This window comes from Vipera ursinii (genome assembly GCF_947247035.1).
Source record: "Vipera ursinii genome assembly, chromosome: 3".
NCBI classification, from domain to species: Eukaryota; Metazoa; Chordata; class Lepidosauria; order Squamata; family Viperidae; genus Vipera; species Vipera ursinii.
This window is the reverse complement of record NC_139516.1, coordinates 186,282,792-186,309,519: the sequence shown is the minus strand read 5'-3', so window position 1 is coordinate 186,309,519 and position 26,728 is coordinate 186,282,792. Positions and strand designations below refer to the sequence as shown.

At 38.1% G+C, this 26,728-nt stretch overlaps 1 protein-coding gene across 1 annotated transcript in view; it reads right to left on the bottom strand.

Moving 5' to 3' along the window:
• Positions 1 to 25,522, bottom strand: part of NECAB1 (N-terminal EF-hand calcium binding protein 1) — a gene marked incomplete at both ends in the record, with an annotated part of 39,576 nt that extends 14,054 nt beyond the window's left edge. Inside the window, 6 exons of the mRNA XM_083358181.1 lie at positions 309 to 445; positions 12,384 to 12,481; positions 13,232 to 13,257; positions 16,886 to 16,994; positions 22,842 to 22,866; positions 25,421 to 25,522. Coding sequence (XP_083214307.1) covers positions 309 to 445; positions 12,384 to 12,481; positions 13,232 to 13,257; positions 16,886 to 16,994; positions 22,842 to 22,866; positions 25,421 to 25,522 — 497 coding nt within the window. The remainder of the gene's footprint in view (positions 1 to 308; positions 446 to 12,383; positions 12,482 to 13,231; positions 13,258 to 16,885; positions 16,995 to 22,841; positions 22,867 to 25,420) is intronic.
• Between the last annotated feature and the right edge of the window lie 1,206 nt (positions 25,523 to 26,728).

Here is a 26,728-nt window from a genome sequence, read left to right as displayed (position 1 = left end):
CCAGCTGCCTGCAAGGAATATAAATCCTTCCATTCCCCACCATCCAGTCAGAGCTGAAGAAGCTTCTTGTATGAGAAATGAAATGTCTTCAATGAAAAAACTAGAAAGTCCAGTTGCCTCCTGAAAAAGCACCTTTGTGACAGCTACTTTCAATCTAACTACAAATCTGAGGGCAGGTTTAATTTTATAGAAGTGCTAACAAAGTGTCAATCTCTAAATTAATTGAGCAAGACATTGGTCCATAGCAGCTTCTTTCCTAAAATAATTTCCACCATGCTGCCACTGTGACACAATAGTAAGAATCTTACTGCTCTTGTTGGGTTTGTTCTTCTGTGGTTTCCATGGCACATTCCAGGGAATTATGCAGAGACTGCAGTTGATTCAGAGTTTCTTTTAACAAGAAGCGAGTCACAAACTGTTCCAACTTAGAAGCTTCTTGATAATTCTAAAGCAAATAGGGAAAACTGATAGTAAAAAGAAAAAGTGTAACCTTTCTCAGCAACAAGCACTTTATCCCAAATAATAGTTCCTTACAGTCATAATAATAAAATATTTAGCATGTTCCATTTAAAAAAATCTACATTTTTTCAAAAAAAAATTATGTATGTTTCCAGCTGATCATCAGGAGCCAACCTTCACTTGTGGGAAGGTAAGTGTTCCTTGGAAGTTAAAAGAAGGTTAAATCATATTAAATTACAATATGGTTAGTTTGATTTTGCTTATTGTGTTTTTCGAATCCACCCATTGTAGACTAAACCATGATTTACCATATTATCCAACTCATGCTTGGGGTTTGTTCACCAAGTCATGTAAACAGCAACAGTCTATGAATGCAGATACAATGACTCATTCAACTATTATTAAAACAAGCCAATAAGGAAAAAAAAACATATATACTGGACTGTGTTACCTTGCATTCTTGTATCTTGTATTCAAGATTTGCTTTATTATAAGATTGTTGGACAATAAACTTTTTATTTATATTTTCACCTTGTTGAATCCATTCTCAATCAAATAACTTGCCATATTTAGCACCACAAGCAAATTTGAAAAAAAATGTTAAGGGCAAATTAACATTTGGCTATGCTTATATTCCAATGGCTTTTAAGCCTTACAGTAAAAAAAAATGACCAAATGATCAATTTAAAAATCAGTAAAATACAGATTTGTAATTGCTAAACCTAATTTTAAAAAAATCTACACCTCATTTAAAACTGAAAAAGCACTCAGGAACATTGTTCAAAAGGTCTGCTACTATAAAACCTTACCTGAATTCCCAATGAATGATTCTTGAGAAAAGCATCTGTTCCCTTATCTTCCCCTTGAAGATGTTCAGCCTTTCCCCCTTCCACCCATCCAAATGGTAAGTGTGCCTGCCCAATTTTTGAGTTTTCTAATCTGATAAGAAAGTGAAGTTTGGCATCTTCTCCAATATAAGACTTGCTACAAATAAGTGCCGCACTTTAGCTGTGACCTTGGTGAGGATGTAGCAGGGTTGGGATCCCCCCTCTGCTCTGCAATTTACGTATCAGTCATGGCATTTTTGTTTTATAAGCCAGTGAGCCAACACATAAAGAAACAAATATCCTAGAAGGGAGCAGGACAATGAGGCCTACTTCACTCTACCCTTGATCTGCTAACCACCTGTCAGCCCTACCCAACACAGAGATCATCTGCAGATGTAGGTGCTACTTGTGATGGGCTAAGGCATTCCAGTAAAACAAGAATGGAAAGACCCCACTGTGCAGATGAAGCCTGCCACACTTGTCATATATCAACTTGCCTCTTCACCCAGCCCCAGCCTACATTAAGGAAAATGAGTTACTGGTGTCACTGGCAGAAGTGGGTGTCACTTCATTAATAGCCACATCCTAATTTGCTTCACTGTGAACTATTAAGATAGCAACACTTGCCAAATCATATTAAGGACTGGCTATGAGGACAGAGCAAATGATGCTAGCGTGATCATAGATTGGAGGAAAACTTGTTAAATCAATGGTCTGAATATATTCTTTATGATTTCAAATGTTTTTTATAGCAGCATGTTTCAGTATGTGTTGGATACCTTGTTTCCCCGAAAATAAGATCAGGTCTTATTAATTTTTGCACCAAAGCCACATTAGGGCTTATTTTCTGGTTAGGGCTTACATTCAGGAACAACAGTACTAAATGCGTCCGTTTCATCTTAACTGGTGCTTATTTTGGGGTGGGGCTTATATTACAAGCATCCTGAAAAAATCATGTGAGGGTTTATTTTTGGTTGAGTCTTCGGGGAAACACGGTAGATACAATATCATTACAGCACAATAATACCATTCAATAAGTAGAGATCAAATATAAGTATCACAAGGAAAGCAAGGAAGAATATAACACTTTAGTTATTACAAATATATTGATTTTTTAAAAATAGGCCAGAAGTATCTCTTATTTTTGTTCTTTGTGGTAAAAAATAAGCAGGTTATTGAAAACCCAGTTGTCACCCATCTTAGAAATTGTCCATATTAATGGATAGCAGAAGGCAAAATATTTTTCACAAATATTTTAGCATTCATGAACATTAATCAAGCCTATAATACCGTCAGTCACAGTAGCTGTTATTTCTACCAGTAAGTGGGAAGAAAAATCCTGAGAAATTAAATTCTATGTCACTCCCTGCTTTTAAGCTGATAGCAACTCTGCATGAAAACATTTATGGCTGATTTTTCAAAGTGTCAGAACTCATTTGTTCAAGTAAGGCTAATTTCTGTCTTCCTCTACATTATTTGACAAGGCTGTCTCTAATTAAATTAAGGATGATGTTCCTGGAAAACACAATATAATTGCTAGTGGCTTTCATTCTCTAGACTTGAGGCTAGCACCATAAGGGAGAATGTTGCCAGAAACGGACCATAAGACTTTTTTTTTCCAGTGGACACCTTACAACTATTTGAACTAATTGTGCCTGAATAACTATATGTTTTGTGGCGAATAAATAAAAATAGATGAATTATTACAAGATCTATCTATCCTTTACTGTATAAAAGTTCAATAATATAAAAGGTATATTTACTTATGGATGATCAGAGGATCTTTCAAAGTCTGCTAACATCACAATGTGTCTCCTGGGTTGAGATTGTTTTGGGAATTTTTGTACAAAACTGTTTTCAATCATTCAATTAGAAAGAAATGGTTTTCATTGTTTTTTCTTCAAAGAAAAACAAAATTTTCTAAAATTCTCATTGATTCTCATAATTAGCTACTAAATAGTCAGGAGTGTATGGATATTCTGTACTCTCTCTTCATTAACTGGCATCCGTTACCTAGTGAATTGGCAGTGGTGAGTTGGCCGCAGCACAGTGGCCATGGTGAGTTGTCCCATTCTGTTTCTGCCTTCCCATACTTCAATTAAATTGAAAAGAAGGTTTCCCTACAGATTATCTATATGGGATGGGTGGCTCAAAACAGAATACATAAAGAAATAAGGAAATTGAAAAGGTACTTGTAAAGGAAGAAAAATCCAAAACCTGGTATCCTTCACCCCTTCTTTAGGACACAGTAAATTCAAAGACACTATCAATTCTGAGAAAAGTTGGATTGTCAGCAAACCCGAAGGAAAAGGAGTGGTGGTGGTTGTGACTAGGACCGAGATGCTGTACGTATCTGGACCGAGATGCTCTACGTACGGTCACTCATGCACTCGTTACCTCCCGTATAAATTACTGCAATGCTCTCTACATGGGGCTGCCCTTGAAGCCCACCCGGAGGCTCCAGCTGGTGCAGATTGCGGCCGCGCAGGTTGTGATGGGAGCATCCCGATACTCCCATATTACACCCCTCCTGCGTGAGCTACATTGGTTACCGGTTGTCCTCTGGGTGAGATTTAAGGTGCTGGTTCTTACCTATAAAGCCCTACATGGCTTAGGCCCGGGATATTTGCAGGACCATCTGCTGCCAGGAAACGACCTCCCATCGCCCGGTGTGCTCACACAGGGAGGGCCTCCTCAGGGTGCCGTTGGCTAGACAATGTCGGCTGGTGACCCCCAGGGGGAGGGCCTTCTCTGTGGGAGCGCCGGCCCTGTGGAATCAACTTCCCCTTGAGCTCTGGATGGCCCCGGATCTCGGGTCCTTTCATCGCGGCCTTAAAACATTTCTCTTCCATCAGGCTGACCTGGACTGACGATAGGGATTTTTAAATATAATATTTTTAATATTTTATCATTGGGGCTTGTTAGTTTAATCTTTTTTAACATTTGTATTATTGTGTTTTATTGTTGTTAGCCGCCCTGAGTCCTTCGGGAGATAGGGCGGCATATAAGTCCCATAAATAAATAAATAGGAGAACTTTTGTATAGCTTTGGTTTGTGCACTAGCTGCAGCCTTTCTTGGATCAGTAGTCCCTGAGTTCAATCACTCAAGCCCTTGTCATCTCTCATCTGGATTACTGCAATATGCTTTACATGAGACTACCTTTGAAATGCATTCGGAAGCTTCGACTGGTACAAAGTGCAGCAGCACACGCACTCTTTGCGATGTGTAGAATGACTCATGTTACATCACTGCTTTGCGAGCTGCTCTGGCTACTGATTTGCTTCCAGGTGCATTTTAAGGTGTTGATTATGATCTTTAAAGCCTTCCATGTCATAAATCCAGATTATTTGATTAACTGTCTCATTCCGTTAGGACAGTGGCTCCCAACCTTTTCTATACCCTGCACCCCTGGAATGCTTCTGATATATTCTTGCACCCCTTACAAATGTTCAAAATAATATCAACAAATTATACATATACACTATAATTTTGAAAACCCAAGTGTTCACACCTCCTGGAATATTGTCTCGCAGCCCTAAGGGGTGCGATCACCCTTGGTTGGAAACTCCTGCATTAGGACAAGCCCCCTCTACTCGTATTGGTAGAGGATGCCTTCTGAGGATCCCTTTACTCAAGGAACTCTGATTGAAGGGATCCAGAAAAAAAAGCCACCTGTGTGTGGTGCTGGCCCTCTGGAACATCCTGCCTCCCAGGATGAAGTTTGCCTCCACTCTATCCTTCTGCAAGGACCTGAAGACCTGGCTCTAACAGTTAGCCTGGGGACAACTGTTAGCACAAAATTTCTACAGTATTGCTAAGCAAGGCAGTTGCTAAGTGAGTCTTTCCCTCTTTCTTGCCACAGTTGTTAAGTGAATCACTGCATTTGTTTAGTAACAGTTACTTAGTAACATGGTTGTTAAGTGAATCTGGCTTCCCCATTGACTGCTTGTCAGAAGGTCATAAAATGGGATCATGTGTCCCCAAGACACTGCGAACATCATAAATATGAGCCAATTGCCAAGCATCTGAATTTTCATCACATGATCAGTGATCATAAGTGTTAAAAACAGTTATAACTTACTTTTTTCAGCGCCATTGTAACTTTTGAACAGTCACTAAATGAATGGTTGTAAATCAAGGACTACCTGTAATCCAAGGTAGTCTGATTGTGAAGTTTGATTGTGAACTACTGCTGGTCAGTATTTACAATATCTTCCTATGTGTGTCTTTTCCTATCCACAGCATGAGATTACCCCTCTTTCAAACCAGCGGTCCTCTCTGTCCAAAATGTGGACTTTGCTGTCTTCGAAAGAGTGGCCTTTGTCTTTTAAATCCAGATGGACTGCTGAATCCAGACACAAACTGAGCAACGTGGTATATGCAGTATAATTCAGTGAGCCATGTGCAACACTGTACATTGGGAAACAAAACAACCACTTCATAAATGCATGGCACAACATAGGAGAACAAACCCATAAGGACAAGATTCAGCAGTCCATCTACATTTAAAAGGCAAAGGCCACATTTTGAACAGAGAGGACTGCTGGCTTGAAAGAGGGGTCAAAGAGGCCATCTATGTCAAAATTGAACAGCCTTCTCTCAACAGAGGGGGAGGGATACGACATCATCTATCTCCAGTCTACAACACAGTCTTTTCAACAGTTCCAAGAAGGCTCCACACTCATTTGCACTACTCAGGTGACCCTGACGACACAGATAAACCTTCAGGTAGCATCAACAACTCGCTAAAAGAATGCAAATGACCAGTTGTCTGCAAGGAATATAAATCCTTCCATTCCCCACCATAAAGAAGCTTCTTGGAAGAAATCAAAACATCTGCAAAGAGAGAAAAAAGAAAGTCCAGTTGCTTCATGAAAAAGCACCTTTGGGACTCAGACATTCAAGTGAAAGGTCTGTGTAGCACTATCATAGAGCTCAAGCTTGAGATACAAAATAGGTGGCTTCCAGGTGAGGTTCAGCGGCAAACGAAACATGGAAGGAGCAGAGATAGCATTGCCCTGGAGATTGGCAACCACATGGCAAATTTTGATTTCTTTAGTACTTATTGGCAGTCCTTTTCTGCTTTGGAGCCTGCACTATGGAATTTCTCCCCTGAGCTTCCATAGGTCTCTTAAGACATGGTTACACCAGAGGCTGGGTGAACAAGTGATGTGGCTCCATTATTAAGATTCCTTTGTGTGCTACTTCTTTGTTCTTGCTTTTTCTTTTATGGTTTAAATGTTTAATAATTAATAATTATAAAAGTTTTTAGGTATTTGTTGTAGGGTATAATTACACAATCTTGCAAATTTGATTGTGTTTCTCCTCCCCTCCCTGTTATATTCTAGTGAGTCAAGGAGGAATCACTTAAGTCTCTTCTTAATACTGTCTGCCTTCCCAGGATTTGAAGGTTACTTCTGTTTTCTAACAGTTTCTGAACCTGGGACCTTACAAGTTCTTACCTTCTGTTTAGCCAGCCTCCCGAATCTTTAAAAGAAAGCCTGTGAACTTTATCCATTTCTCATGAAGTGATGGAGTGAGGGGCCTATCATATATCTTCTTTTTGCCATCCTTGCCCTTTAGAACATCTTGCCTTCCAAAACACCCCAAACTTTCTAGACTTTAGAAAGCTATTCAAATCCTAAATGTTCTGTAGAACACTTGGAAGCTATGGATGAGTGAGATATCTGGAAATAGACATTAGATTAATTGCTTCGTAGTATACCTGTATTCAGTGGTGGGATTCAGATATGTGAACAACCGGTTCTCTATGTGGATGCCACTTGCGGAAGTCCATTCTGGGCCTGGGCAACAAAAAATTAGCTACTGTTTTTGCTGAACTGGTGTGAACTAGCTGAATCCCACCACTGCCTGTATTTTGGTTAATGTTAACTACCTTGAAATAACTATACATCACTTTAATAATAATATAGAGCTGCTTAGAATTGGGTGACATACACATTTAATAACTTATCATTATTTTCATTCAAATAATGAGTACCAAGTATTTGGTTTTTGCTGTTGGTTATGCAGACTGCAAGAAACCTGTTATAAATTGCCTCTTTCAACAAGATGGTTATAAAACAGATATTTTAGGAATTAATCCTAATTGTAAGAGAGTTAAGTAGTGTAGCACTGGAAAGTCTATGGAGAATCTCAGTCGTGGTTGTCCCAAAGGTGCTTTTTCACGAGGCAACTGGACTTCCTTTTTTAATCTTCGAAGACGTTTCGCTTCTCAGCCAAGAAGCTTCTTCAGCTGTTCTTCAGAGAAAAACAAAGTCCAGTTGCCTCATGAAAAGCACCTTTGGGACATAACACTGCAAGGGACCTTTACAGTGACATTTTATATAATATATAATTACAAATTACCTTCACTGTTATCTAGTCCCCAACCTCTGGTCCATGGACTGGTACTGGGTACCGGGTTGCACAAACAAGCAAAGCCCCATCTGTGGGATGCAGGCAGCACACAAAACCACACACCCCTCTGGTCCTCGGGAAAAACCTCTCACCACATAACCAGTCTCTGGTGCCCAAAAGGTTGGGGACATCTGATCTAGTGGATAGGAATAGGTTTGGATTGGAGTATTGATGCAAGATGACTAAAACCATTGCTCCTATCCAAAGATGAAAGGGACTCCATTTCAGGTAGTGAAATATCCTGTGTCAATGCTGTTCATTGTTCCATTAATCTTTATCTAAAAATGGCACCTTCCCTATAAATTGGTCATATTAGGGAGACAGCACATTGGGGATGTTTGCTCTGGTCTACACCTGCAAAAGATAGTGCTTCCCAGTGGATTCCCAATAGGACCACATTCTTTGCTCTTTATTTTTCCTGTATTTATTATCACAGACACAGTAAACAGAACTGCAATTGGCAGTGTAAGAACTCTGCCAGATAGAGAAAGCAACTTAGTGTGGCTGGCAGATTTATAAAGGATAATAGATAAAATAACCAAAAAAGGGAGAGAGAAATAATGAGATGCCTCAATTATTTTGAAGGATGAAGCATTCCAATTTTAAGACACTGCTGTGGTAAATTAATCTTTTCATTTCTTTGATCAGGCAAATTTTAAGCTGACAAAGATGCAGGAAAAATCTTAGACCAATTGTTAATCTAATCACAGTTCTACTTTGCAACAGAAGCGACTCATAGCAATTTTCCTCCAGGATAGAAGTAATGAGATTTATATGCTACACTTATTCCCAATACCTTTCTTTCTTCAGACACACTATTACAAATACAAGGACTTCCATGGGCCTGTCTCTCCCTTGCCTTGCATGCTGTGCTCCGTAAAGCAATAGCAAAACACTCTTCAAACATGATTTTGCCAGTTATCCTTAGCTGTCTGATTCCTTCCTTTGAAAGTGAAAACAACACTTTAGCCACACAAAAATGACAAGATGAAAACAAGTGCTGAATGTGCCAAGGAGATGAGACTGGAAGTTTGTAGATTTTTCATTTCAAGGTTCTTGTGAACATCTGGAGAAAATAGAGTACAATTCAACCTGTCTTGGTGAGAGTTTTAGTCATTTGTAAGTTGCTAATAAAAAACAACCTCACAGTCAAATCCCAAAAATGCTTTTTCACGAGGCAACTGGACTTTCTTGTTTTTCTTTGAAGATGTTTCGCTTCTCATCCAGTAAGCATCTTTGGGACAACTTTGACCTGTATGACTGAGAATCTCCATAGATACTCACAATCAAATGTGAGACAACTTTGAAATGTTCTATTCAAACAAAGCCTTTGAAGAGATTTGAAGAAAAACAGAATACTTCAAAGTATTGTGTTTTTCTTCCAATTTTTTCCTAGGCTTTGTTTGTTTTCAAAGAAGAAGAAGAAAAACTCCTATGAGTATTTTTCATGTTCAGGAAGGCATTCTCTGAGATGTTGATATATTCAACTTGTTCTATTTCGGAACCACTAATTCACATAGCATGGCAAACAACAATTGGTTTAAAAGTGCTGGGAAATAACATGGACACATTGGTCCAGCCTGTCAATTACAGGCCAGGCAAATTGCAAATATCTTGACTTGACTTTTTCTGTCATGTGGGCTTCTACATATAAGCAGAACGCAGTTTTGCCCCAACTTCTCTTCCTCCAAAATGGCTACTGTAGTTTTAGGAAACTGTAGGTGGAACTCCAGGTAAAAAGGAGAAAGAAAATATACTTGGAAAGAGGGCATTAAATGTTGTCACAATCTCTTCCAACTTCTGATTAAAGTGGAATTTTGAGGGGGAAAAAAGAGAATTTCCAAATAATTCAATCAGAAAGGGAATTGGATTTAAAGCTACCTTATTTTATTAAAGTAGTCTTTCAAACATGGTAGCTTCAAGATGGGTGGACTTGCTGGCTGAGAAATTCTGAGAGTTGAAGTCCACCCACCTTATGTTGTCAAATTTGAAAAACATTGCTCTGGACAAATTTTAAAAAAGGGTTAAGACTAATTATTGTGTTCTTTTTGTGATAGTTAAACAGTATTATCTCTTAATCTTTTTACTTTTAAAATTTAAGAAAATTAAGCATTCAGCTAGCAGTCTTCATTACCTAAATCAAGCTAGATTCCAAAAATATATTTTACTCAGTGGGTTAGGACGCTGAGCTTGTCGATCAGAAGGTCGGCAGTTTGGCGGGTCGAATCCCGAGTGCCGCGTAGCAGAGTGAGCGCCTGTTACCCGTCCCAGCTTCTGCCAACCTAGCAGTTCTAAAGCACGTAAAAATGCAAGTAGAAAAATAGGGACCACTCCGGTGGGAAGGTAACAGCGTTCCGTGCGCCTTTGGCGTCTAGTCATGCCGGCCACATGACCATGGAGACGTCCTCGGACAAGCGCTGGCTCTTCGGCTTTGAAACGGAGATGAGCACCGGCCCCTAGAGTCGGAAACGACTAGCACGCAAGTGCGGGGGAACCTTCACCTTCACCTTCAAGATTAGTTGATGGGTAAAGAAGTGTGATTACTCTGCCAATTAGAGGTAAGATACTATATGATATACTTTGAAGCAAAGTGCACATTTGAAGCTTCTCTTGGCTTGATTCATATGTTTGAGGAATCTAGATGCTTTCAAATTTAGGGATAATCTTTGTGGGGAGAAATTATAAGGATTTATTTGGAGAAATTGATAGAGTTGCTTAGCTACCTAGCTTGATACTGCATTCATATATCTCAGTGAACCACAATTTGCTTAAATGTAGTTGGCTGTGTAAGTCCCAGTTGCTAGATTCACACAAAATACTAGTCAAAATTGCTTCCCCTTTTACAGTTTAGCCTAGACCCAGGCCAGGCAGATTAAGCTTTTTCAATATCTGTTCATGTCAGTCACGGCTCTATGGGGTTTTAAATTAGGTGAGCTCATTTCTGTCCTCTTTTGTACTGAAAAATTAATTTAACAACCCAGTTTCTTAATCTGATGAACTGTTCTTATACAAAATACATATAATTTGAGAATGTGAATGTACCATGGAATATAATAATCTAATCAATAAATATCTATTTGTTTAACCTGTTGAAATACAGAGATTGATCAGCTTCAGACTCTTTTTCTTTCTGCTCCTGCTCTACCTAGTTACTGTGGATACTAAAATGAAAGTTCTATTCCATGGCTTAATTGAGACCTTTTCAAGAAAATATGTCAGTCAAGAGGCATACTGATTGGGGCTATATTCTAACATGCCAAGTTGGATAAAATTGTTTTAGAGACTTCAGTTTCCCCACTAAGAGGATTGACATTTTTTCTTGATCTGACTGTACACAACCCAGCGCAACATGATATTTCTTTCAAGGCACAGATGTGAATTAATGAGTTCAGTCACAGAGGAGAGTGTCTGTAAAAGTGTTTCTTCTACCTGGCCTTGCAAGAAGCTGTGATTACATGAGCAAAGGAGACAAATGTTACATTGCTAAAAAAGATTGGCCACCGCAATAGCTCATTATAGACTTATTGATTAGTTATGGCTCTACGAATGTTCCTTCAGTTCTGTTTTGAGTAAACTAGAAACTGAGCCTGGGACATTTTTCATGAAAAGCATGTTGTCAAGTTTCCAACTATGGGCTTTTCAAGTGACTCTGAGGCATTGTTTACCTTAAAAGTCCTTTATTAGCCTAATACACCAGCAAATGCTTGCTCGAAGGAAGCTGGAATCTGAAATCTCCACGCCTTGCACAATATATTAAAACACAATTCTCCACCTGTCTAATTTTGTCATTAATCATATTCTCCAATTAATTTAAAGAATCAGTTTCCCTTCTCCGCCAAAACCATATCTTCTTTAGAGAGACAAATGGCCTTGAAAGTGCATTCCTACTCTTCCCTCCCCACAATTTTTAAAGTAAAATAATACATAAGTCTTAAAGCAATACACAGGTTTTACATATGAAATAGCTACTTCTTCATCTCTTGTCAAGCAATAACATTCGATGTTAGCAGCGTTGACACATGCATTCTTCCAGTAAAGTACAGAAAAGTGGGATATTGGATATCTTCCTAAAAATTTTATTCAGAAAGCATAATGTTTCATTTTATTCCATAAATAATAACTTCCACATTCCTCCTGCTTACCATTTCAGTAGTAGGCCCTTCCAATATTGTTGGACTGTCTTCTTCTCTGATAATTACATATACTGATGGGGGCTAGGACTGTATGCAGAGATCATGTAAATAAATGGCCCATTCTCCATCTGCGCTGAGCGCCCCACTCAAAATAGAGTTTAGTATTTGAAGTGATCAAAAATGTGAATTCATTTTATTCAAGGCAGAAAAATGTATCACTTGACATATTAATCTCAATATTATTTAGTATTTTCCATGCACCACTGGCTACAGTTTAGAGGAAACAGTGGAGGAAAAAAAATACACTGGTATAGCACGTAGTGCAGAGGATGGGTGTATGTGTTAATTTAACTTTCTATGCCCAGGCTCCAGAAATATTTCAAATAAGCTTGAAAGAGCTGGTGGAACTGGGATTGATGACACTTTGTCCTCCATCTAAGCAAATATAGCAATTCTTTATTCACAGAGCAAATTCTTATATACTTAAGCAATACAAGCCCCTATTACATCATACAGTTGGAAAAATAGTATAAGGAACCCTACTTTCTTTGTAGTATCCATTGCCTTCAGTATGGCTACATTGAGATCTTCCAAAGCAGATAGGACGCTTTCATAAGCTCCCAGATGCTGGGAAAAATATTCTAAAATAGATAGAAATACAGAATCAAAAAGTGGAAAGATCGAAAAATCAAAATGGTGTGTGTGGGAGGGGGGGAGAGAGAAGCATAAGCTTGATCACCCAAACCCTTTAGGATAGTAGTTTATTAAGACCTTAATACTGGGTAAAATTGGTAAATCCCTCTGAATGTACTTTGTTCTGGTTTTATTTTAGCAGTAGCAAAAGAAAGAAGGAAGAAGAAGAGGAATAAGCAAAGAAAGAATGTCAGAGTGTAGTTTAGGAAAGAGAAAGAGGGCAGATGGGCGGTTTATATGCTTGCTTCAAAAATTATAATAAAAGTTAGTTAGGGAAATCAGGGGAAGATATCTTTCCAAGATTTTTATATTAAAACACTATGAGCAAGATATTTAATATAATAATGCAGTATTGCCTATGTAAAGAGATACAGGCATATTCCTGTCCCCAACCAACACAATTTTTAGTGAAGAACTCTACAATAAACTTTCTCACATTTGTATGTTGCTCAATGACCTGAAGAACAAAAATTTGATCTGAAGACCCCCTAAGATAAAACCACTGTGCACATATCAACTCCTGTAGTCTTACCATTTTTCAACCTTGTCATTGCATTTATGACTTGCTTTTAATTAAATTACTTCTTAGGCACTAACAGTGAAACAAACTCAACTGTCCTGATTCAGACTCACTAGTTTCCTCTCTCCTCCTGGAAGTGATGAATTTCTTTAATTTTAATTAAAAAAGAACTACTTACCAAATAGTTCTTCAGTTTCCAAGTTGCTGCAAGAAAAAGACATAATATAGAAAATGCATTGCTATTTCATGAATTCTGTCAACTTCTTTTAATTAGGTTTGTACACCAACTAATAATTTAAGTGTAAGTTTTTAGATTATTATCAATTTCTATTATGTTGATTTGCATGATTAAAGTTTACATATAATTTATTTATTTCAAATTAAATACGCAGCTCAATTGCAGCTCAAATGTTCTAGTTTTTCAACCTTGAATAGCAAATTTGAAATAAGCTTTACGATTAAATGCAAAATGGAATAGTTGAAAATGGCAAAGCAATATAATGACAAGAAACTTTCTCAAATAAAAGATGCACCTATAAATTTAATTTGCTGCCTTGCAGCATAAAAAGTATTTCAAAGACTCTATTTTGTCTTTACCAAAATGACAAATTTGAAAGAGAATACCTGTCTCTTTCTACAGGACCTACAGAATAAAGAGCTGGAACAAGCCTTATCTGTTGTAGAAAATTTAAAATATAAAGAAAATGTTGAAATGCTGGAAAATGAAAAATGTGGATTATAAAATGGATATGACAATTAAAATCAAAATACAAATGACAATCCAATATGTCCTGGACAGTGACTCCTTACAGGATTTACAAAAGAGGTTTGTTAAAACTCAAAAGAAGCTTCTGCGATGGGATAAGGAAATTTGAAAAGAGTCAGGCTTTTGGACAGTTGCCTAAAACAGAAGTGCTTCTTTCTACCATATCTCAGAATACTTTTAAGCAAGATTTATTGGCAGGAAAAGGAAGACGTTATACAACTTGCAGCAGTGAGCTATTTTCCATTTAGAATCATTATATTTTGTGTATATTAGGGTGGAGACTTTTCTATTTTCTTTGTAGCAGCCTCTCCATGCTCTGGTGAGATGGAGGACTGGTTTTCACTCATAAGAGAGAAACTGGCAGTTGGCTATTTGAATTATAGTTTCATGACTCTTTATCAGTGTAGAAACAAACTCTTACACCAAAAGTTTTTGTCTTTGACGTTGCTTCTCCATCTTCTTCTGGGTCTGCTTTGTGTTAATAGATAACAGAATAACAGAGTTGGAAGGGATTTTGGAGGTCTTCTAATCCAATCCCCTGCTTAAGCAGGAATACCATTTCAGACAAATGGTTATCCAATCTCTTCTTAAAAATCTCCAGTGTTGGAGCACCCACAATTTCTGGAGGCAAATTGTTCCACTGATTGTTCTGTCAGGACATTTCTCCATAGTTCTATGACATTTTTCCCCTTGATTAGTTTCCATCCATTGCTTCTTGTCCTGCCTTCAGGTGCTTTGGAGATTGACCACTCTTCCTTGTGGTAGCCCCTCAAATATTGGAACACTGCTATCATGTCACCTCAGTCCTTCTCATTAAACTAGAAATACATACCGAATTCCTGCAACCGTTTTTCATATGTTTTAGCCTCCTGTTCCCTAATCATCTTTGTTGTTCTTCTCTGCACTCTTTCTAGAGACTCAAGATCTTTTTTATATCATGGCAACCAAAACTGGATGCAATATTCCAAGTGTGGTCTTACCAAGGCATTATAAAGTTGTATTAACACTTCCTATTTTAACTGAAGGTTGAAGCTGAACTCCTTCTGGTAAAAGAAGAACATTAGTTTAGCTTGCTCAACCTGTGCCTTTGCAAGCTCAGGATTCCTGGAATCAACCACAGGAAAGTGGATCCATTCCTAAAGCAACCACTTCTACCCCCAAAGCAGCCTTGAGCCTGATTTGGTATGAAAGAGACACAGGGCCTACTCACCAGTGGTGGGATTCAGCCAGTTCGCACCATTTTGGCAGAACCGGTAGTTTATTTTTTGTTGCCCAGGCCCAGAATGGATTACCGGAAGCGGCATCCACACAGAGAACCAGTTGTTGACATATTTGAATTCCATCACTGCTGCTCACAATCTGGGGCAAGGAGGCTTGAAGGCACAGTTGCTATTAATATAGTAATTGCTACAGATGGGGAAGGTGGCAGATATCAGGCAAGCTCCAGATTGTCAAAGAGATTGATGTTGAGATCACCTCTAGCAAAAAAGGGGATCCAACATGAGTTTTCTGATTTGCATTTCTGAAAATGTTAAATGTTAAACCTGCAATTATCATGTTAGTCTTGTGATTGACAAAGCTCTCCCCTGGATTTTGACCTTAAATGGGTTGCCATGGCTTTTTGTTTCTACCTGTCAAGACTTGTGAGATTATAGCAGCTGCACCAAATGCAAACACCAAAGCAGAAATAATCCCATCAGATATTCACAGTAACTACCTGCAAAGTCCAAACACAAAGCCTGCTTAACTTTAAGGCTTTCAGATCTAGCCACAAAAATCTCTACCACCACTAATGGGAACAAAGAGTTAATGTTCACCACAGAACATCATAATGTTACCATCTAATCATCATTTGAATTTCTAAAGCCTAAATCTAGGAACCCTTCAGTACTTAGCTTAATAAAGGCTCCACCACATGGTGAGATACCGGTATTTTAATCACAGAATATGATTCAAACTCTGAGTTGGTAACTTGGAAGACATGCTTATTTGGCTGGCATATTAGATTTGTAAGCTAAATCCAAATCCAGATAACATCATGTCATCTGTTAATATAACTGCAGGACAACAAATGGCTATGATTGTTTCCCACTGGATAGCATAAAATGAGAGTTTGTAGGCATTAGGATTCCTGTATGGAATGCAATGCAAATAAGCACAGAGTTTTTTGTATAGAGCAGGGGTGTCAAACTGCCAGCCCGCGGGCTGGACGCATCACGAAGAAACCGCGCCCACCCCATTGCCGGCAATGGGGAAAAAGTTCCGATATGTCGCGCGACGTCACGTGACGTCGCGAGTTTGACATGTCTGGTATAGAGGTATCTCTAAATTATATTTAAATGCACATGCACAAGGAAAGCATGTGTATGTATGCATAACATTCTTCTTTGAATCCAATAGAATTTGTAGGCCCATTTCCTTCACCTTTTGAATTAATGGGGTCAGGGAAGTTTATATAGGAGCAGCTTTACAATTTTGGGAGGATCCCAAAGATGCTTTTTAAAAAGCAACTGGACTTTCTTTCTTTTCCCTTGAAAGTGTTTCACTTCTCATCCAAGAAGTTTCTTTAGTTCTTCTTGGATAAGAAGTGAAATGTTTTCAAGGAAAAACTCAAGAAAGTCTAGTTGTCTTTTAAAAAGCACCTTTGGGACAGCCATAACCTGGATGATTGAGAATCTTCATAGACAGTTTTGGAAGGGATTTATTTTCCCTATGCACAATAGCATTTTTAAAACATTTTTTACTATTTGTCCCATAATGGTGACAGAATGGCATTATAACAAATGGAAATAAAAAGGGAAAAGGCACTTTCTCAACATTTATATGACAATAGAAAACAATCCACTGTTACTCAAAGAGTATGGATAACTTCTCTACTCCACCCACCCCACTACTGTAGCCTGCATCCTTAGAAACATTCAAAGTTTGTAGATTATGGATGAGGCTGTTCATACACACATTCATTTCGTACATTATTTATAAAGCAGTAAGTTTACCTGACAAATCCATACAAGAAAATGGCCTTGCCTTGAGATTTTGAATTATTTTAAAATCAATGCTACCTACTCTGTGTTGTGTATGTCAATCTTCTGAAACAGCTGGTGAAGGTCCTCTATGCTCAGAATTCCATCCGCAAAGTAGGTCTTAAATTCATCAAAGGACAATTTGCCATCATCTGAAATCAGAGAAAGATTTGCCCACCTAGAGACATTTTACTCCAACCAATGTGAAGATCATGACTTTTTAAAAGGAAGCACCACAGGCTGTAATTTTTCTAGTTTATAAATTTCTGCATAAAATGAAAATCTCTCTCTCTCTCATACATAGATATAATACACTATTATATTAGAAAAATGTGCTTCTTATGACTACAGATGATCATTTTTGTGGTTCAGTGAAATTCGGTTTTTCATGTTCTTACAGACTTTTCATGATTACTGTAAAGATGAAAGTTTTTTTATAGAGCACACAAGTCCCATTGTCCTTGGGACCCCCATCCCTGATTATTGCAAAGCTCACTGTAGATCACATGGGGAATAGACATAAGGATAGCCTGTGAAGAGCCTCCCCCTTGTGCACAGTATTTTTCACCATTTGTCTTAGTGGTCAAATCAGCTTAAGAGTGCAAACAGCTATCTTACCTATTACAAAATATAAATATGACTGTCATTTATTATCCAGGGCTAAGATTACTCCTGAAAAATATTTTACTTGACTATCCCTTGACAGAGAAAATGAGAAGTTCATTTTTTCTCTTATTTCCCCATGCCTTGTTATATATGTTAAACCTTATCATGGCATTGTCACAGAAAAAAAGATATGCAAAAATGACATTCAATTTTCTCAGAGGGATATTAGCAGCTAGACAAGTAAAGCTGCTTTGAGCAGAGAATAATTTTAAGGCATTTTAGTGACAATGGAAGCTTTATCAGAACCCAAGGCCTTCCAATTCTCAGAATGAAATTCTGGTAGCCATTTTGGCTAGAGCTATTAGTAATTTTAGGGACGCGGTGGCTCAGTGGGTTAGGACGCTGAGCTTGTCGATCAGAAGGTCGGCAGTTTGGCGGGTCGAGTCCCGAGTGCCGTGTAGCAGAGTGAGCGCCTGTTACTCGTCCCAGCTTCTGCCAACCTAGCAGTTCGAAAGCACGTAAAAATGCAAGTAGAAAAATAGGGACCACTACGGTGGGAAGGTAACAGCGTTCCATGCACCTTTGGCGTCTAGTCATGCCGGCCACATGACCACGGAGACGTCCTCGGACAAGCGCTGGCTCTTCGGCTTTGAAACGGAGTTGAGCACCGCCCCTAGAGTTGGAAACGACTAGCATGCATGTGCGGGGGAACCTTTACCTTTACCTTTTTATTAGTAATTTATAACAGAAGGCAGGACCTAAGATACTGTATCTTGAACAATTTCAACAGCAGACCATAATGTAATCCAAGGCTTTAGGGTAAATTGGGAAGTAATAAGAAAAACAAAGAAGGCTAAGAAAACACTTTGGTCATGTTGCTAAGAAATCTACTTAAACTTATCCAGGAGGTCATCAGCAATTGACCTCATCTCAGACTTTTTCCCTTTTATTGACAGTTCAGCAACATTTGAAGAGCCTTATGTTCCTCACTCTATTTTTCCACAGTATATTATAACTAAATAGGTTATTCTTTTATCCCTTTGCAAAATAGTTATATAGTGCAGCAATTAATTTTCAATATTTAATCCTTTAGTACTCTAGCCACTGTATTTTATTGCTCCGCCTTACAATCATTTTAATATCTTCCTAATTTAATTAACCCTGTAAATTCTGCTACATAACTGCATATTTTCTGCACAGTGACTATTACAAAGATATTCTGTTCTGTTCACTGCATCCTAGGCCTGAATAGCTCCTTATCAGTCCTTCTTCCTTTTGTTGCTGCACTTTCATAAAGGTGAACTTTTAAAAATTGGGAGGGAAGATTACTAAAGGGGCAGATAGCAATTTCCTTGGACTTAGTTTTTCATGTTTCCAGAAATAGGAGTAATAGCCTTCTCTCAGAAAAAGCTTGAGCTTCCTCTATAGATTACCTTTAAAAATGGAAAACTAAAGTAATAATACACGTCAGACAGAGGTCTCCCACCATAGGTTATTAGGAGAGAGTTATTTTAAAATAATATATTGCTTAATGTTTTTGAATCATAAAATTTATCAGCCAATAATCTTTGGTCCCTAGAAACTATCAGTATAATTCCAAAGATTGGCCAACCATAAGATAATGTTCCATCTTTGTCCAAAAGGATCTTATTGTAGAGTAGGAATCTTGGGATAACATCTATTTCATTGCTACTATCCAATAGTCACATAGTTTTTTTTTAAAAAAACTATGTGACTATTAGGACATAGAATATAGAACGTAGAATAATATGTTGGAAGGGACCTTGAAAGTCTTCTAATCCAAAGCCCTGCTCAGGCAGGAGACCCTACTACACCATTCAAGCAAATTATCCAGTCTCTTCTGGAAAACCTGCAGTGATAGAGCACCCCATAGCTTGATTCCTGTGGAGTAGGGCTAGTTCTGCTAGCCCTATTACACAGGAATAAATTCCACTGATATTTGTTGCATCATCAGTGCTAAATATTTGTCTACTAAGAGATTTTGGACCCATTTTTCTTAAATGAGTGCCACAGTGAAAGTAAAATCCAATTTCAGTGAAAACTAAAAATCCAGGCTTTGCTGTACATGAACAGAGATCTTTTCTGAAATGGCATTTACTTCAGGTACACTGAAAGATAGCTCAACATTATATCCATTTCCTTTGCAACAGTGCTTTTACTAACTTTCATAGGCTTAGCTATCTGTTTTCTAAAATATTTCATTAGCATCTCCTCAAGTAGCCATAGAAACCTGTTCTGAGCAAGTAACATGATATTTGTTTTATGTGATAATTATGCATCAATGATTCTCTCAGCTTTTTCATCAGGCTATCATATAACAGCTGGATCCTAGCTCTTTAATTTTAAGTACAGCTAGAGTAAGAAGATTTCTGGAAGGGAAGAAGATTTCTTTATACTGATGCTCATACAGATAGTCCTCCTTTAGTGATTGACTCCTTTAGCACTATTCACAGTTACGATGGTGATGAAAAAACATTTTTTTTTATTTTTTTAAAATTATATTTTTATAAATGCAAATCCTTGCATTTACTGTATGACCCTCACAGGTCTGTAAAGTAAAGGAAACCTGAAGTAAGATATTAAGCCCAGTCACTTAGCAACTTCTTAACTTCCATGTTGTTGGTCCCAATTTGGTCACTAAACAAGGATTATCTGTAGAATTTTAAGTCATCTAGGTACATTGTATCAGAAAATACACAAGGCTTTTAATTTCTAATAATCCTGTTGCTATAAAATGTAATTGTGAATTCAGCTAATGAGAAATTAATGCCCAACTGAAACCAATGCAGTATTCTGCTCCTTCATACTGGTTATTTATCTGCCAACCAGCATGACTGTTGTGGATAATTCAAGTCCAGACGTTTTGAGGGAATACAGATTGCAAAAGATGGCTACAGTCAAATAATGTCAATGCACGTAAGTATTAAAATTTGCAGTGGGGGGGGGAACATAATTTCACAATCCAAACTCCTTTCATACATTCCTGATGTTGCACATAAGTGCAGAAAGGGAAGGACTTGGATCATGATATTGTAACCTCATCTTGGAGATGTTGACTGGATACATTCTACCAATAAGACTACAGTTGTGAAGTTGTGAATGCTCCAACATTGGAAGTTTTTATTATTTATTTTATTTTATTTTAATCTATTTATATCCCGCCCTTCTCCGAAGACTCAGGGCGGCTTACAAGCTTTAAGAAGAGACTGGACAGCCACTTGTCTGAAATGGTATAGGGTTTCCTGCCTGAGCAGGGGGTTGGACTAGATGACCGCCAGGGTCCCTTCCATCATCATCATCATCATCATCACCATCATCATCTAGTAGAATCCTTTACTCATTGACCTATGTTCTACTGAATCCAGGTGGCTATAACTCTCAATAGACTGTATAGAACAGTGCTATCAATTTTACTTTAAACATCTGATATTTCAACCAGATAATGAATAGTAAAACCCATGATGTAAATGAAGAAGAAACATTTTCTTGAACAAATTTGTAACTTGTTTTGAAATCATCTTCAAATAATGTTGCAGCTGTTTTTGTGGTAAAATGATAGTTGGTAAAAATATTACAGTAAAAAAGAATAACTGGAAAAGCCCTAAGATTAAACTACCATTTTTACCTAATAAAAGTAATTTTAGTAATTAGTAATAAAATCTAAATGCAGCTTATACATTCTGAATGTAATTCCATGTAAGGGGGGAATTCTCAAACATCTGAAAAAGCGCACAATGCTAATAATTTGAAGTAAAGAATGAATATATTGTATATTTTTTCTCTTTGGATGAGAAAGTAGAATTGGCTTTTGCCATGGAGATGGGATCATCCCATCAGCTTCTTCGACAGAGCTGTGTGAAACTGGGCTAGTTCTATATTTAAAACAGCAGGTCAGATTTTGTTGTCCCCAATTGTTTTACAACAACTAAAAATCTGTTCAAGAACAGGAATCTCATATTCATTTTATTTAGGGTTTCATCCATTCTGCCTCATTTGCTTTTTTGTTTTTTGATTATTTGGTTCACAGCTGTTCTTCCTGGCATATTATGAATGATACTAACATCAGGTATTCTCAACCATCCCTCCTCAGTTTTTCATCAGTTTTTATTATTGGATTTTTAGTGCCTTGTTTTTCAGAGTGCTGCTGGAAGGTCTGCACACCTGTTGCTCCACAGTTCCAGATTTGCATTTCCAGCTATGAAATCTTTTCTGCTTTAAGAAATGCTTTTCTTAGAAAGCAAAGGTTTTGCTCATATGTTGCAGTGAAGTGGGAAGACACTGGAAATAGTTTGAAAAAGAGGTTTCAAAGCATGTAGCACCTGACTGGAATTCTTCAGAGCAGCTGTGCCTTTTCCTGGCATCACAGGGAATTTGTAATACTTATATCTGAGGGGGGGAAATTACAACCAGAGCTTTTCCCATTTTCATATTAAAGCTGTTTCCCTTCTGGCCATCACTGTGGTGACATAAAACCTCTCATTATTGTTTAAGTGGCATAACAATGATTAAATACCTCTAGAACATATGTAAATCCCTAGGGAGAGCCCTGCCTAAGTATAAATGTTGTGTGTAAGACTACAAGAAACACTGGTGTGTCAGAGGGAAAGACTTCTCTGTCCAGCCCATGACTGGGCTATTTATGGTCCTTGACCTAGTAATCTAGTTGCATACTGCTGCCAGAATGATACATAGCAATAGTTTAGGTCAAGGATTTAAATGGTTTGTTTTGTTTTCATTTAGTGTGTGGGTAAGCCTAACCACTGTAGAGTATAAACAATGTTTCTCATGATGTATGGACTCCGCACTGTTATTTATTCAGCAAATAATGGTTCAGCCCTGGCTTCACATGATGTGTAAACAAGCTTGTATATGTAAAAAGCTTTGGATAGATTTATAATTCCTGTTCAACCATATATTCCAACAAGTCAGATGATCTCCACAGAGATGGCACCATAGATGGCCAATGTAAGCTACAATGATGTTGCATGTAGCATGACATGATTGCACACCTGAATTATGTAATTTGTATCATTTGCATGATGATGCCATAGCAAGCATAGCATCCCTTGCCCACAGTCTCCTGTGGATTCCCATAACCAATACCATCTAGATCAGTGTTTCTCAACCTTGCAACTTTAACATGTGTGGATTTCAGCTCTCAGAATTCTCCAGCTAGCATGGGAATCGAAGTCCACACATCTTAAAGTTGCCAGTGATGATAGATCAAGCTCCCTCAGCCAAGTAATTTTGAAGTGACAAGTTCACCAGTCACTACCTCTCCCAAGAAAACAGAGCAATCAAACTAAATGTTTCTCCAAATCCCTCACTGTTTTATTATGTTCTGAGAAAGGAAAGCAAATGATTGGACTTACCATTTTTATCTGCTCTTCTCAGAATCTAAGAGGGAATAAACCAGTATATATCAACAAAGAAATATTGTAATACTTACAAGGATACACATACTTTGGTAAACATAGCAATGTTTTAAAGGATTTTTTAAAAAGGCTTTTTAATTATGATCCCAGTACAGACAGTACAGTACTACAATAGACAGTACAGACTATACTTTTGAAGAAAGGTGCTTTTAGGGATAGTATTTTCTTTAGACCCATAGGTGGTGCACATTTGCAATTGATTAGATGCCAAGATTGCCCTTGTATTTGGTGCCAGGTAAAACAATTCACTTCTGTCAGGCTTTCTAATCAATTGTGGGATGATGTATCAGACTGGCTGAAGACAATTACAGGGGACACTGAATAGGTGTTCTCATTTGATGTTCTACTTCTTTGTGGTATTCTGGGAACATTTTACAAAAAAAGACTGGTGTTGGAAAGGTTGATCCACAGTGCATCCATACATCTCAGCAAGGATCTGAATTATCAGTGTAAATGTGTAAATCATGTGTAAATCCACAATGAAATAGACATTTGTAATTGCACCATTTAATTGCATGGATGGAATTCTGGTAGGTAGAATCCCCAAACTTTGTTGACCCATTTTCATGAAACAGTGTCCAAATTTATAGCTATTCAGTATTTGAGGATTTATCTATATGAGGACTGGAATCACCTGTGACACTGAATATGTATGATGAATTTTAACCAGATATTCGCACTTCTCATACTATCACATATTTTAATATGTGACTTCAGAATATTAAGACTACTGATATATAGGATTTATTTATTTTTATTTTAATTCCATTTATATCCCGCCCTTCTCCGAAGACTCAGGGCGGCTTACAAGCTTAGCAGTAGCCTTCATTCTATGTATATGCCTGCTTATTAGGGCTTTCGCCCCCCCCAGCGGCATTATTGTCCAACAAAGAATGGTATTTAATAGAAGACATAAAACAGTGTTTAGGATTTAATATATTTGTACAATTGTACAATTGTACCTTCCAAATGCAAACCTATCAAGAGCTTCTAATAATCTAAAAGCATTTCAATTTGGAAAGAAAAAATACATACTGAAATTTGTAAATAAAAATTAAAATGTTTTATTTGATACTTGATACATGAAGTTTTTAAATATAATATGTTGCTACTTCTGTACCAAGATTATTTTTTGCCTGCTTATAATAACATTATAACAAAATTGCTTTAAACAAGACTTGTGATTTTTACTGATGTTTTAACATTTTGTATGTATACAGCCATTGGAAGTTGAAAAATCACCCATATATTGAAATGAAACATAATCCATTTAAATACTAAATTCTATGTTTATTGCATAGTTTTTTATTTTCCGTAGGAACTATTAGATCCAACAATAATTCACTAATTAGTTTGAAAGGTTAACATTTTCTCTTTATTTTTAAATCAAACATGGTCCTAACAAATTGTTATTCTATCATTTATGACAATTATATTTTGCTTTTGTTCCAGGAGTTCCAATTGTTGTACATTAATATCTTCCTTTTATTTTTCACCATGCTAATTTAATGAAACATATTAATCAGAGAGATAAGAAAGGAACTAAAATCATCCTATGGCTCAGCTGATTTTAAAAACCACATTTCACCTGCCCCAAAGACCAGAAGCCCTTTTCCTATTATTGCTTATCACACAAAATAAAGTGGGTACATAATGCCCATCAATCGTGCACTGATCTAAGTTGTAGACCATCAGATTTATCATTATCATTTGAGACCATCCTAAGGAAGCACCAGGTTGTCTAAAATTCACAACACCTTTTCTAAATTTCCCATCCTGAAGAACCAACTCTTTTGCTTTTCCATTGATATTAGAGCAAATTGAACCACTCCTGTCATACAGAATCATTGTGACTAATTTTGTAAATATCAAATTTTAAATACTTACATTATTTTTTTAAAAAAAATGTGGCATTTTTTTATAAAATCTGAATAGAAGAACTAGTAAGCTGGCATTTTACTACGAAGCATGAGAAAAAAAAATACTTTCCCTTTTCTTGGTTGTGCTTTTAAATGTCTAATAAGACAGCATGGAAAAACTGTTAAATCTAAATCTGTTTTTCTTATATAGAATAGCTTAATATATTTGCAACGGTCCAGAACCTGTGATTTGTGCCTCAGGTCGTTTAGCATTCAGCTAGAGGGATTTAATCTGGAGGACTCTTCATAGGGCTCATATCGGATAACTGCGATCTAGGCATTAGCATCATTTGACAGGATAATCTCCTTAAGATCAGGGAATTCTTGCCGCACATCGATTTGGGGTGGGCAAAGAGTCAACAGGTTGAGGCTTCCGCACACCGAGAGGAGCACAAGCCCAACCTGTTACATGTTTGCAATAGTAATAATTTTTTTTTAAAAAAAAAGGAAGGAAGGGATGCCCTCCCACCCCTTCACCCCCCCCATTGGCCGACCTCCATCCCGTTCGCAAGAGAAAAGGGTCGAACTTCGCTGACGCCCAAGGACGCAGCAGATCAAAGCCCGAAAAGGGGAAGGCGAGGGACCCGCCGCGCTTACATCCAGGAAGATGGAGAGCCCCTTGGTCATGGTCAGGGCAGAGCGGGGCTCCCGGGGGGAAGAGGAGGCAGGAGCTGCGTCCGGGCTCTCCGCGCCATCCATGCTTCGCTCTGGACCTTCCTTTGCCGACTATGCCGGGATGCGAGGAGGGAGGGCGGCAGCTGCTGGCGGCTCTTCCTCCCGTTGCCGGCGAAACCCCCGCCCCGCCCCTTGGCCGAGTCCCGATTCGCAAGGCGACCAGGACGAGCCGCGGCGTCCGAGGGAGGGAGGGAGGGAGGGAGGGAGGGAGCGCGCGCTCAGCCCTCGGTTGCTGCCAGCCGTGGCGCCGCCCTCACCTGCCTTTCGGCTGGGCTCGCCGCCAAGCGCGGCCTTGAATGAACGCTGCTTCCCTTCCGTTGGCAGCTGGGTGAAACCGAAGTTGGAGCATGTGCAGAGTGCCATACAGTAAGTACTTTTATCCTTGGGCATCCATCAGCTGAACCCTTGTTTGCACAGACTTGAACCCCAGCACGAAAAAAAACCCAATAAATGAAAAGGATAAATGAAACATCACTGTAAGGCAGAAGTAACTATAAACTGTTGGTTGCCAATATATACTAAATCAGGGGTCTTCAAACTTGGCCCTTTTCTGACTTGTGGACTTCAACTCCCAGAATTCCTCAGCCAGCGTGTCTGGCTGAGGAATTCTGGGAGTTGAAGTCCACAAGTCAGAAAAGGGCCAAGTTTGAAGACCCCTATACTAAATGGTTAATTTCCACAAGTATAAAAATTTCCTTGCTAACTCAGATGAAATAGTCCTCTAGTCTAGCCCAGCCAGAAATTTCTAGACAGTCTAGAAGGCGGCCATGGGCCATGGGCTTTCTTCACCGATTGGCTTTCAAAGACTTCCTGCTTTTAAACATGGAAGTTGAGGTGCTCTCCATCAATCTTAGAATCCCATGAAATAGGAATTTCTTCTAAAATTTGCACTCTGAAGGATATCAGATGGAAATGTTTGTTCCATATAAATAAAAGACTGAAAGAAATTGCCACTACTGTTTTTGTACTGCACTCTTTGTTCAACAAACTGCAATGAGGTAACCTCTCAAAACATATTAACTACAAATTGTGTTTTACAGAGAATACTGGCTTGGTTCACAGAATACACAAAGCAGCAATCAAGCAACCCATGTGTTGATTTGGCATTCTATACAAATTGAGTCAATATAGTTACTTTATGGCTCAGTGTATGTCATGCAAAGCGTGAAAACTGGATTCATTAAGCCAACCTGGTTATGTGAATCAGGATAAGGAGATTGTGGGCAACTT